Below are 13,563 nucleotides of genomic sequence, written 5' to 3'. Positions count from 1 at the left end.
ATGATAAGTGTGGGCAAACTGTACACTTCCAGCACAAAAAATAAAATAAGAAGTATAGACACAGCATGTAGAAACACATGCTTGAAAATCCAAAGGACATAAAGCTCATTCACTTGAGTCAGACTACTCTTAAAAGGATTCATTCCAGTCCAACTTCTCATATACAATAATGAGAATGAGACAGAGCGGATCCTATGTCATAGCTTTTACCATATGGCACTGTATGAGCGTTCTAATGACTGCAATCCTGTCTTATCAGCCAGTGTTGGTTTTCACATTAAGTATTGGTCACGCTAAGGGATATTTCACAGGTCCTGACTCTTTGAAAGAGGTCCACTGAGGTATCCTAAAGAAGCACGGGCTATAATCAAGCATGGATGTGGCGCAGTTGGTGTGAGATCATCTTCACAATGTTTCAAAATGAAATGCACTCTGCCAAGGACAATCATTCCTTGCTTCTAACTCTAAGGGTATCATAGACATAAAGGAATGTAAGACACGCTTCACCTTCATTCTCTAAGTAAACACCCCTGCAGTCTGATAACAATGGAACAGACATCAGACAATGTTGAATGTTCTGTTGAATTTTCTAAAGGTTCTCTTGACTTTTTTGCCATCAACATCAAGTGATTATTCTATGCTCTATTAATGTATTTGTGAAAATGTGATAACCCATGAATACATTTGTATCTCCCTTTATATGCATAAACTGAAGGGAAGGAGACATTGTCCTTTTCAAGAAGCAGTTAAGTTTCTTGACAGGGAATATTTTACATCGAATGTTTTGGAGGGCTTTGTAAACATTCCTCTGTAGTTGACGTGTGCTGTAAAGCTGACCATGTATGACAAACTGACCTTTTGAAGACCAAAAAAAAATGAATCTAACAAGAAAAAGAAAAAAAGGACTCAAATAAAAATAAAAACTGCATGAAACACAGCATCATTTGAACACAAGTACAAAAAAGACAAGTCAAACAAGCACATCAACACCCTCCCTACATCTTTGTTTCACTGTCCGGCGGCGGTCTCTCGTTCTCGTATTCGTTCTCCTGGGAGATGAGCTGGTAGGGCTTCTTCATCTGGCTCTCCTCCACCACGGAGTTGCCCATCTCTGCATCCTTGGACTGGAGCTCGTCTTTGGAGAGGAACTCTATGATTCCAGCCCCTATGGAGTCTCCCAGCACGTTCGTGGCGGTACGTATCCGATCACTGCAAGCCAGACAGAACACACGGGACACCACGGGAGAGGAAAATACATGATTACTAGTACATGTGGATTCCCTTTGGAACTCCAGATGCTCCAGCTCTGATGTTGAGAATACACTGGCATTACTTTCCCTAACAGATCACTGACACTTCCAGCATCTTCCATCTTTCCGAGGGTTCTTGCTCTTTATGTGGACCACCCTAGTTTCAAATGAGACCTTTCTTCCTGGTATCCAATTAGGTGTGCAAGGGGAAGGGGATTCTAATTTAAATGATTAATTTGGGTAACCTAATTATATTTCTATGTAAAAACCAGTTGAAATATCTCGGCATTCATAGAAAAAATATAGAACAAGACCCATGGGCATATAAGAAAGTGTGTCAGTAGGGTACAGAATAACTGTGACACAATTGAGTGTGGTTAGAATGATAAAGTATAGTGGCAAACAACTCTTGTCATTTAATTCTGTCATTTAAACTCCATTAATGTTCATCCATTGCATTTAAATGGCCTTGGAAAGACAAACTTGAATAGAGATTAAAGGGGAGAATACTTACAGGAACCAATCAACAGCAATAATCAGGCTGATGTCATCGGTAGGAAGGCCCACAGAGGTCAGCACAATCACCATGGTGACCAGTCCAGCCTGGGGGATCCCAGCAGCTCCAATGCTAGCTGCTGTTGCTGTAATGCTGTGTCATGGTAAAACAGCACCTTTTTAACCAAGGGTTATGCCATGACCACTGTGAATAACATTTGATGTGCTCACATTTTCTGTTGTAAAGATGCATACACTCCTACATGCAGTGACAATCATACCAACATTGAAGCACATACACGTGATGTGTCATATTTACCTGATTGTGATAATCTGGCCAAAGTTCAGTTCCATGTTGTTGACCTGTGCAATGAAAATGGCTGCCAGTGCTTCATAGAGTGCTGTTCCATCCATGTTGATGGTCGCACCCACCGGTAGCACAAAACGGGTAACCCTTCTATCCACTTTGTTGTTTTCCTCAAGACATCTGAAGGTGATGGGCAGAGTAGCTGAGCTGAAAGATAGAGAAAGTTTGGCAAAGTTGTTTAATGACATGACATCAGTAAATACCCTTGCTCCCCTCATGCACCGACCCAGTTCATGATCTGTTATCTAGGGCTTTAAGGTATACAGAAGAATTAAGATAATCAGCAAATACAGATACAATTAGCTCGGTTTGCAGTTTAAACCAATTCAACCATTCTTTTTCTTGAGAATCAAATCTTTCTCTTATAGTGTTGCCACAGGAAGTTAGATATTTGCCAGAAAGCTCAAGGGAAGCTTTTTAAGCAGGATGCCGATTAGTGCCAGCTGCTCACTACCTGAGAGTCGTTTGCTCACCTGGATGACGTCCCAAAGGCCGTGATGAGAGCCTGCAGTATGCCCGTGATGAAGACGACGGGGTTTTTCCTTGTGATGACGAAGTACAAAGTGGGTAGAACAAGGATACCGTGGATCATGAGGCCGATGATGACAGTGATGGTGTACATTCCTAGCTGCCCTCCCATCTGTGTGATGTCATCCATCTCCACGATCTTTCCAGCAATCAAGAAGAGGATACCGACTGGTGCGTACCTGACGTGAGATCAGCAAAAGACAGTAAGAAGAGGATACCGACTGGTGCGTACCTGACGTGAGATCAGCAGAGGACAGTAAGACAGCACAGGTGCTACTACATTTTCTGTGATCTCACAATGCACATGATGCGTTTAATCAGAGTGTAGATGGCGCAGAGACCAGGAACAAATGAGTTTGTATACCTCTACACACAGCACTGAAAGAATCCATGCAGTCATTATTTTTCAGTGTCATTATAGACAGTGCTGGTTGACTATGGACACATTACAGGTTGACTAGCCTTTGACATTTCATAGTTGTTTAAATAGGTTGATATACAGTGCTGTTTCTTGGCAATTGTATTGGAATAGGCTTTGGCTTCATAAACAAGTAATTCAAGTATAAGTGATTTAAGATTTAGGTCTGTAAAAGAAACTCAAATATGTCTCCCTTGACAAGTGAGTGTAAACCAAGTTCTATTCAAACGAGTCTTCTTGGTTCATCTACCATTCATAATTATACGGCGCCATTGTTGCACAGCACTCACCACATAATGATGGAAACCAGCCTCATGATGGCCTCATTCAGGCTGTCGAAGAAGTCCCTGAGAGCCTGGCCCTGTTCCTTCATACTGCCGATGATGAGGCCGAAGCACATGGAGAACACCACCAGGCCCAAGGCATTCACACCGTTGGTGACGCCGGGCAGCGGGATGGCCTCCTCTCTGGTGATCTGTTGTGTGTTGTTGGTCAAGTTGGTGAGGCTTTCGTTCACTATTATTGTCACCTGAACTGTTCGTTTGCCATACTGGGTCTTAAACTAGGATGGAAAGAGAGGGACACATTACATTGAAATGGTGTTAAAAGGAAGCATCTAATGTACATTTAACCAAAGCTTGCATTCACAAAGAAAACGTTATTACAATACCAAAGAGGTAGATTTGAAACCGTTGAGTATTAATGTGAGATATCAATAATAAAGAGAAAAATGGCTGTGATTCTGAGTTTCATGAGGCATTTTGTTGGACAACGGCTTCCTTTTGAGTTGGTATGATATTCTTTTTGATCCAGTTGGCTCCAGTATCTCCCTGGTGTGAATGTCCGGACCACAAAGTGTTTCACCCGCACTTACTATAGTCTGGTATTGTGTGGCACCAGTGGTTGCCCCTGCAGTTTCCGCACCCTCCCTTCCCGTTTTACCCCTGCCACGCTTCTATTGCCCCTCTGCCAATGAGGGCAAATCCCACGGCCATGACCTCAGATCATCTCCAACCAAATCATCTCCCACCCACTGTCACTCAAATAATCAATGACATCTCCTATATAGGATTAGTGCACATTTGTTACTACAATCCATATTTATTGAAAAGGGGGAAATTGCTTTCAGTTCCACAGGGAGTGAAAATGTATATGAATGAAAACATATAGAAAAGCAAAAGAACACATCTGAAATGAAACCCATAGTGGAACACACAATCAATCGCCTGCACAGAAAAAATTGAGAAATTAAAATAAGTTGGTGTGTTTACCTGCTGTGTGCAAGCCTGGACCAGGTTGGGAGGAAACATATTTCTGAAACACACATGTACACACACACAATATCATATGACCGTTAGGGCAGTTAGGATAACCCACATTGCAGTTAAAAGAGATCTCCAATTTAAGCCTAAATTAATTATTAAAAAAATTCCAGCAGGTGAGACTATACACTCTAATATTTCTAATTGTATTCTGTTTAAAAGGTTATTTGAATTAATATTACGTCTCCATGACCGTTCTGTGATCAGTTTGGCATTTTCAGTTCATTTCAGAGAGGCTCACCTAATGAGGTCCAGAAAGGCGTCTGCTGGGCTGATCTCTGCGATCTTCGCTTGCTCCGTGAACTCCTCTTTGGAGCCTTTTCCCGGGTGGATAATGAGCACCATGATGATGCCGATGAAGACAGCGATGAAGGTGGTGGTAAAGTAGTACATCACCGCCCTCATGCCCATCTTACCAGAAGCCTTGCTGTCAAGTGCTGCCATTCCTGAGAAGACAAGGGAGGTTCAGGTTAGAAGAGAGAGCAAGGATTCGACACTACTGTAATAATGGACTTACTAATGGATAATAACTAATGGAACCTTGACAGTTCTCTAACATACCATGTTATTGTATTTCTGAGTTTCTGGAAGGCTTTGATTTGATTTATTATATTCCTTCTATTTGCGTGCTCTTTGAGTAACATTCTCAGCCAACCCATAAAATCGAACCAAACTTAATTCTTTAGACCATGTTAGTTCTCTAAAGTTTGTGGCATCCACCTGACAACTTGAGCAACTTCTAGATTATATCAACAGTTCCACACCCACCAGCATAAAGGACACAAAGGCATGGGAGGTGTCATTCTAACAAGTCAGAGTCATGAAAGTCAAGAGCGTCTACCCCACATGGTCTCTTTTCATCCCAGCTTTCTCAAATGCGGAAGTGGAACTGTAACGATGAGCATGGCTTGAGAAACACTTTGGATGACCCCAGCTCTGACCTCACCCAGCTGAGCGTGGTCTGTCTGTCACATCATTAGGAATCCCCTCTTGTCCCCTGGCAGTGCGGTTTGTAAATACAAGCATGAATGTGATGTTTGTTAGCTCCTATTTCCAAAAGGCTCTTTATGATTCAGCTTTGGTCCAGACATTTGGCTGACTCCAGTGGGCATTCAGATGCTGTTATGGGCAGATGCTCATGTCACAGTGAATACAATGCATTCTGGCATCAAGCTATGGGCCAAACGCAAACTGGACGAAACTCACCACACTTAGTGGCTCTTGCAAAGGGGAAATCCACTGCACAAATGAACTCGTTTTCAATGGTTGATGGAGAAACTGAATGTAGTTGCTGTTTGTTATGCAGTCGCAGACTGTCTGCATAACTGTGACAAAGAGAGGTATGGGGTTTTGTGACAAAGGTCAGTGAGAAGAAAACGAGTCCTACAGCATGAGTTATGTGCATTTTTAAAGTGAGTGAGGCCATTTTCTCCTCAGGAGATAACATGGCGTTCAGGAGACCAATAAGTGTTCATTGTGTGAGTGAAATGTACAGTATGTGTCCTTTTAATCCTTTTGGGGGCACCCCTGGAAGACCCCTTCCTTTTCAGTCCCTTCTCTCGCCCTCCACCCCTCTTTCTTTCTACCACGCCCCGCTCCCTGTTACTCCTCTGAGTGGCTCCATTCCTTCTTTCTCCTCCATTATTCTCCTCTTCTCCTCTCCTGCTCTTTTTAACAAGACTGGGAATCTCATTCCCCTACCTTTCCACTATCACCAAGACAACAGGCAGCAAACAGTGTTCTTGCTTACTTTTACCCATCTAAACACACAGTCTTGAGGGTTTTGAGTCTCTGTGCACATGAAGCGAGACCTTCTCAATTTTGTGTCCTTCTCACCTTTGTCTGACTTCAACGAATTAAAACGACTTAAAAAAACTCCATACAAATATTATATAGTCATACAAATACCTCTAATGGCACTCTGAGATTCTTCTGAATGAAGAGTGCGTTACAAATAAAATGTATTATTATTATTATTTAATGTATCAGGAATTTAACGTACAAAGTGAGAAATACATTAAAGGGCATGGTTAGAGCCTGTTTAGCATCACCTTGGTAAATTATAATGAGTTGAGTAATTACGTCATCATCGTGAGCCTCCTCCACACACACACACCCCCATCCTCATCTCCACCTCCACTACTCGCTGTATTGTGTGTAGTCATGGAATGCCATCCAACAATATGGCTTTGAAGAAAGAGGCGGAGCTCGCGATGAGTCCTTTCTCTTCGAGAAGTGAAGCAGCAGAGGAGAGAAAGGGGGTGTGGGGTGGACGTGGGCTTTGGATGGGTGGGCTGGTGAGGCAGGGGGACCCAGAGGACAGATTAGTCTCAGCTGCAGCCCAATGCAGCAGAGGGTGGGTGGATGTGTGGATGTCTGCCCCTCCACACCTCTCTCCCTCTCCCCCACCACCCACTTCACCCCTTTACAGTTTACTGGTGGGAGCACAATGAGGCCGCTGTCCTCCAGCCAGAAACCTAGGAGGAACGCCATGCAGGGGAGCAGCAGCTGTACATTTCACACGGGGCCCACAGCATCAAGGCCAAAGCCACTTACTGGCCCTCAGAGGCTCATCTCAAACGCTTTTCAAATGCTCTTGTGGTCTTGCTGTGTTGTTTTTCTGTTTGCTTTTCACAAATTGGTTTCTATAAAGAAGCTAGTCCAGCGTGCCAATGCTATGCTATTAGAAATAATTTGGATGCACAGACACTGATTCAAACTAATTTTTATTTCAAATAGATTATTTTGAATGAAGAGTGCAATACAAATAAAATAAATTATTATTATTATTATTATTATTATAGATTTAAATGAGCAAACTGTGGAAATGTGAAGTTTTACGTTACAATAGAAACCCAAGCACACGTAATTTGGATTTAAATATTATATTTATTTTCTATATTTAATAGATTTATTATATGTTTATTATATGTGTAATTTATGTTCAGAGTACTTATATGTTATGTTATGTTATTTTATGTGATGCTATGGTAGGTTGTTGTGCGGTGTCTTGTCTTAAGAATTTCAGTGCCCAGTCTGACTCAGTGTTGTTCTCTGCATCTGACAAATAAAATACTTGAACTACTTGAACTTGAACTTGAAATATGAAAAGAATTGAGTGAGAATCCAGTTTGATTGTCTGATAACCAGTGTGACTTCAAATATAAAATGGAGCATGTTACTGATATTGGTCTTTTAAACAGAACAGAACTGTTGACTGAGTAGGGTATAGAAAAGGGACACAATATTATGCGAATATTGCTCTGATAAACTGGGGCAGCTCTTACACCTGGAGTAGATTTGATAATGAAGAGAGAGAGGATCTGGGAAACAGCGCTGGGGTGGTGATCATGGCAGGAGCCTATGGGGAACACTGGACTCGTGAGCTGCACAAGGTGCCAGCATGTGACAGGTCCCTTTGTCATCCCCAAAGAGCCCCGTTACAGCAGTGATGTCATTGGCCGCTGGGCCATGCTTCTCACCACAACACAGCCCCGCCCCCCCGTGCATCCATGCCACTCATGCAGTCAGTTCATCACACTTAAAACAAGCAGGACGTTTTCTTCTCTTTTTTCTTTTTCTCTAACCTAACCTAATATCCTGCTTTCTAGCAAACCTTAACCATAAGATGTTTAGCAACTCTTTTAAGTGTTAAGTTTGATAATTTGGCCTGCTATGGCATATGACAGGTTGCGTTGGTTGATGTCAAGTTGTCATAACAAAGATATCCACAACCATGTCAACTTTGCATTCAAAATAGCATAATTGAACAAATGACACTTAATAACAACAAGTCATAAAGAGTCTATCGTGTTCATGACAGGTGTCATGTCAGTCTTATGCACACCTCTTCAAATAAAGTGTAACCAGATTTCTTCAGTTTGCACTGAAGTAAACCAAATAGGTGAAGAAACAGAAATGAACTTTGGTCCTGAATCACCTTTTTCTACAGCTGTTTTTAAAGTGGATGTGACATTGTGCTGTTGTCACAGGTGAGTGTGAGGCAGCAGTGAACAGGTGACTGTGCCACAGGTAACCGTACCTGTAATGAGACTGGAGATCAGCAGGGGCAGCACCAGCATCTGGAGCATGCGCATAAGGAGCTCTCCGGGGAAGGAGAAGTACTTCACCTCCCTGTAGGACATCTTATAGGGCCTCAGAGTGAAGCCAAGTATTATACCTGTCAAACACATCCGCAACAAGAGTCACTGACTTTAGGGCACCCCCCAGGTGGCCGATATAGTAGTAAACAAGTGTCCTACATTTTCATTGTTATGTTACACGCACAAAATACACAAAAGAAACACACACCATTTTCATAGTAATGTTATGCTGTCTATTGACAGTGTCATTTAATTGAATCATAAAATGCAGAAATAACACCACACATTTTCTATTTCATATTTGGCAACCAGCATCAATACTGCTTAAAAATAGGCTGGACAAATAATTCATTTTACACTGCATTACTGGGCACTAAACAAGACGTCCAAATAAATATTTTAGGAAACGTGTAATCTTTCTTTCCTGAGAAATTGGGGTTTAATTAGCCTGAACACCAGTATGTGATTACCAATTCTATTTTTTCCAGAACTTCTGACCTTACAAAATACAGGAATATTATGCAGAATAAAATTTTATCAAAAGGGATTTTAGTTTTCTCTGAAGCTCATTACTTAAACATTTTACTCAATGTGGTTAAATGGGTGAGAAAATACAGTTGATATACATTCTTAATGAATCGTGAAATACATTTGTCTCTAAAGAAATTAGACATTGCTAACATAGACATCAGCTAACTGAGGAATGACCTGGTGACCTTCAAGGGCAGTTAATGAACTGTATGCTTGTAACCTGTGGGCTTGATCCTGACCATACTCTTTCATAGCAAATGGCAGGATGCTTTTTGTTTTAACTGAAACAACCTTCAGTATTCCCTTATGTACTATGATATTTTACCCATGGAAATCTTCCTAAAATAAAATGTTCACTAACTCCTACCCACTCATCATTTCTATGTAATTTCTAGATTGTATGAACTGTGCTGAGTGATTATAAATAATGTGAGGAATCATTACATTAATGTCTTATTGATTCTATTGTTTTTCTTTAGTAAATATTTAAAAGCAATGCCAGAGGTACACGAGAGAAAAGTCACTCACCAACGGCAACCGCTCCGATGGTAAAAAGCACAAAAGCATTGTTCCTCAGGAAGCTCTTCACGTCGTCCTTGCTGATGTCATCCACCTTCTTCTTGGCTTTGAGGGTGCGCTGGTGAAAGTTTTCCCGCATCAGCTGCACCCGGCTGCGTGAGCGCGGTTTCTCCCCGGTGCTTTTGGTCATGGCTGCTCACGGCCTGGGCGCTGACGGTTCCCCTGAAAGCGTCTGTGGAGGCAGGAGGCAGGAGGCAGGAAGCAGGAAGCTGGAGGCAGGAGGCAGGAGGCAGGAGGCAGGAGGCTGGAGGCTGTCTACAGGTGTTTGTGTCTGAGGCTGGAGGTGCCTCACCTCCGTGGAGATTTAAATGGAGTTGTACAGCTGCTCAGTTCAGACCTCCCTGACCACTTCTGTTCATCCAACAAAAAACCTTCCTCTGCTGGGGAGACAACACAAGAGTTGAGTGTCTGACTCCAAAAAAAATATGCACATTTAAAGATGATATTCATAGTTTTTTAATTGTAGAAGCTGAAGAGAGTAATTTTCATGTGAATAATATACATTTCATGAGTATATGAGTTACTGTAAGACTGTGATAAAGCAAAATGACCTGATGCACTTGACTACGATTTAAATTAATTTCCAAAATGCTTCATTTCCACCTGTTGACAGGAGAGCAGCCTGTGAACTTTAGTTTGGAATTATTGTTTTTCCTCAATTTTTTCCCTCTTACAGCATAATGAAAGAAACTAAACAAAAAAAAAGTCGGATTCAACAACATGCAGAGCACCTGCGCTCCAATCCATCCTCACTAAAACAAACCCTCGCTCCCATTTACAGATGGAGTTGCATGGCGAAGTTTCAGATACTCACTGTGACCCCAGTGGACTCTTCCCTGTCCTGGCTGATGCTCCAGACGTGGTGCTGAGAGGAGAGGTTGTGTGGGGAGTGAGTGAGTGAGTGAGTGAGTGCGTACGCCACAGGACCCGGTGAGGGGAGACGCTCAGGCTGCTGGCCTCTCGGAGGAGCCGTGGGGGTGTGGTGCTCCCAGACAGCCAGTTAAATCATCTCTCATGCTCAAGACTCATGAGAAGGGTGGAGTTTACCAACTCAGGCAAAAGGGAGGGAGAGAGGGCGTGTGTCTGTGTGTGTGTGTTTGTGTGTGTGTGTGTGACAGGGAGAGAGCTAGAGGGAGTGTGTGTGTGTGTGTGTGTGTGTGTGTGTGTGTGTGTGTTTGTGTGTGCGTGTATGTGTATGTGTATGTGTGTGACAGAGAGAGAGAGCTAGAGAGAGAGAGAGGTGTATGAACAATGAAATAGTGATGGGAGAGATGTTGTCTGTCCTGTTATCTTTTTGACCCTCATCTCTCTCTGTACTGTTATGCTCTCTAAGAGCTCGCATCTTCATTGAGAATTGTGTTGTTTGCCTGAGAGTGAGATGTGACACATCGAAAACAGGAAAACATCGTCACCATTACACTAGCAGTTTCACATGTGAGCCTCTCTTCCACTCTATAAACACACATACGGTGCACCTTAGACATGCCTATCAAGTAATCTGCAATGTATCATTACGACATTACCTCTGGATGAGAAAAAAAAAATTATGAAGTTGATTTAGTTTATCAAGTAACTCTAAATTATACTGGTGATATGTTCTATCAATCAAAAAAGCCTGGATTTTTTCCGGATACAAAATTTCAACACCCTTTTGCGAAACATTTTGGGTTTGGGTTACATGGCCAGAGCTCCAACTGATTGAGGTCCGTAGATGTTTAAGATACGTTAGTGTGCAGACTGAGTGCTGACTTACTTCCTCACTCTTTTCCTCTCTCCTCTCCTGGCACCAGAACTGGCAATCACACCCAGGGTCCTGCTCCCGCTCCGGCTCCATCCATCAGCTGAGCTGTGCTGGGGGCTGTCTCTCTCAGGGGAGGACTCGTGCCCCCTGCCACCATCTACCCTCTCCCACACTACAGACAAACCACCACTTTTACCCAGCTCAGGAAAGACACTGATCTGAGTGATTTAGACAGTAGAGAGAAGCCATTCAATGTGGTTCTGCATGCTGTGCCCGTTCTGACTAACTTCTAACAATACTGCTTATGACATTCTCCCTTTCCATTCCTCTACGGACCTCTATGAGGTATTCTGCTCTTCAACTTTTTCTTGAAAGATCAATGTCAAAAAGAAAAGTGCCTTAAAGGTACACAACTGATAAAACAGAATACTGAAGTGTGTGCACGTGGGCTCTGCCCCATGTGTATATTACACTCTGTTGGGTATAGATATGCAATAATCTTTGGCAGAGCTGACTACACCAGAGAGACTAGAGGAAGCTGTATATTTCTCAGAAATGGAGGCCAAAAAAAGGCCCTGAATGGGCCTGAAGGGGAGATTGGTGAGAGTCTCTCCTGGGACTCTTGAGCTTTGTGTGAGCCCCATCAGAGAGGGGCCGAGGCATTCACTGCTCCTCTGGAATGTTCCGTCTTTGTCTCTCGCAGCTCGGAGAAATCATAAGCATTGCCTCTCCTGAATGTGTAATTTGTTCTACACAATCCTGGCCGGACCTCTCTCTCTCTCACCTCCCTGCTCGCTCGCTCGTTCTCTCTATCATCCAGAGAGAAGGAGACGCACAAAAGGGCCTTTTCAGCCTTTTGGGCGGTGGTACAGGGGAGGCCGGGATGGGATCGTTTGCGGAGGACAAACAGCTTGTGAGCGCTGACTGACTGAGAAAGTGCAAATTAGCCAGTACATCCCTCTGCACCTCCTCCTCCTGTACGCTCCTCCACCTCCTCACCTTTGGAGTCTCTCCACACTCTCCCCTGCTCCTGCTCACTCCTCCAACCTCAGTTTGCACACCTCCCTCCATTCTCTATTCCCACCGCTATTTGTCCCTGGACAGATCATTCTTCTTCCCTGTTATGTCCTCCTTCTCCTCCTCGTCCTCCTTCTCCTCCTCCTCCTCATCCTCTTGCTTCCTCCCTAACCCTTCATCACGCTCTGCATCTCTAATGCATATCTCACCTCAGCCTCTTCTGAGCGTTACCTCATCTACTCCTCACATCCTTCCTAGATCCCTTATCTTATCTCAGATCGGCTGCTGCTCCTCCCAGCCTTGCGTACCTTGACCAGCTCAGGGCATATCAAATTAAGTAATGCCAAACACTAAACTAAATCTACTATAATGATATCATAGCTATAAATTCATTATAATGTATTGAGGATATTCTACCATTGTATTGAACATTCACTGAAACAGTGGGCAAAAAACTGTTGGCTTATTATTAATTATTGTTAAGATTATTAATGAATTATTAAGAAACATCTTAAAATGTAATTGTTAGCAGACTGAAATGTTTTAGTTTTGGGGCAATTCATAAAGCATGGTAAGTATGAGGAATGACTCACCCAATTAGAAGCAGAAAAACCTTTTCAAGAGATGCTCTGTGTGGGACGTTGTGACCGCGTGTCACGGGTCAGGAGAGGTATGAAGGATGGACGCATCCATCAAGCCCAGCTGTGAGGAGGAAACAGAATGATGTTTTGAGTTAGTACAATGAGCGTTTCTCTTGGAGGCCGTGGGGGGTGCAGTGGTGCTGTGAGCCCCAGGAGTGGCTGAAGTTTGGTGCTTCATCTTGAGGGGAACAGGGGCTACATGGGCTGGCACACAGCTGAATCCTACTCATCTCACCCCGTCACACATCTAGGCTAAACCTCCACACTATCGGGTTGTTTGAATGGAAGGAAGACAGAGGGGATCTGTGTAATGTGGGGAGCGATTCACTAAAGCGCTGCCTACGTCTGTGTCTGGGTCTCTGTTGACTGAGGGGTGCAATCAGCTCACTGTCTGGGGATTTACGAGAAACAGGAGGACGAGCTGTTTCCCAACAACTCTGTGACCGACGAGCTAAACCTATGAACATCTAACGGAATGCATGCTGTCCTCTGTGTGTGTGTGTGTGTGTGTGTGTGTGTGTGTGTGTGTGTGTGTGTGTGTGTGCATGTACATGTGTGTGTGTGTGTGTGT

At 43.2% G+C, this 13,563-nt stretch overlaps 1 protein-coding gene across 2 annotated transcripts; it reads right to left on the bottom strand.

The window, feature by feature from the left end:
• Positions 1 to 995: 995 nt before the first annotated feature.
• LOC105893295 (excitatory amino acid transporter 1) lies at positions 996 to 10,637 on the bottom strand. 2 transcript variants are annotated; one of them, XM_031558509.2, is made up of 10 exons: positions 10,408 to 10,637; positions 9,543 to 9,973; positions 8,423 to 8,560; positions 4,622 to 4,826; positions 4,330 to 4,372; positions 3,349 to 3,620; positions 2,586 to 2,819; positions 2,065 to 2,259; positions 1,765 to 1,899; positions 996 to 1,209 (listed from the first exon to the last, which is right to left on the bottom strand). In XM_031558509.2, exons 2-10 carry the CDS (start codon positions 9,721 to 9,723, stop codon positions 996 to 998), a joined length of 1,617 nt encoding a protein of 538 aa, XP_031414369.1. In that variant the 5' UTR covers positions 9,724 to 9,973; positions 10,408 to 10,637. The 2 variants fall into 2 exon arrangements, with proteins under 2 accessions (XP_031414369.1, XP_012675139.1); XM_012819685.3 differs by having other exon boundaries at positions 9,543 to 9,970.
• Between the last annotated feature and the right edge of the window lie 2,926 nt (positions 10,638 to 13,563).

This window comes from Clupea harengus, chromosome 21 (genome assembly GCF_900700415.2).
Source record: "Clupea harengus chromosome 21, Ch_v2.0.2, whole genome shotgun sequence".
NCBI lineage: Eukaryota > Metazoa > Chordata > Actinopteri > Clupeiformes > Clupeidae > Clupea > Clupea harengus.
The sequence above is the reverse complement of the archived record's forward strand: the minus strand, read 5'-3'. Positions and strand labels throughout refer to the sequence as shown.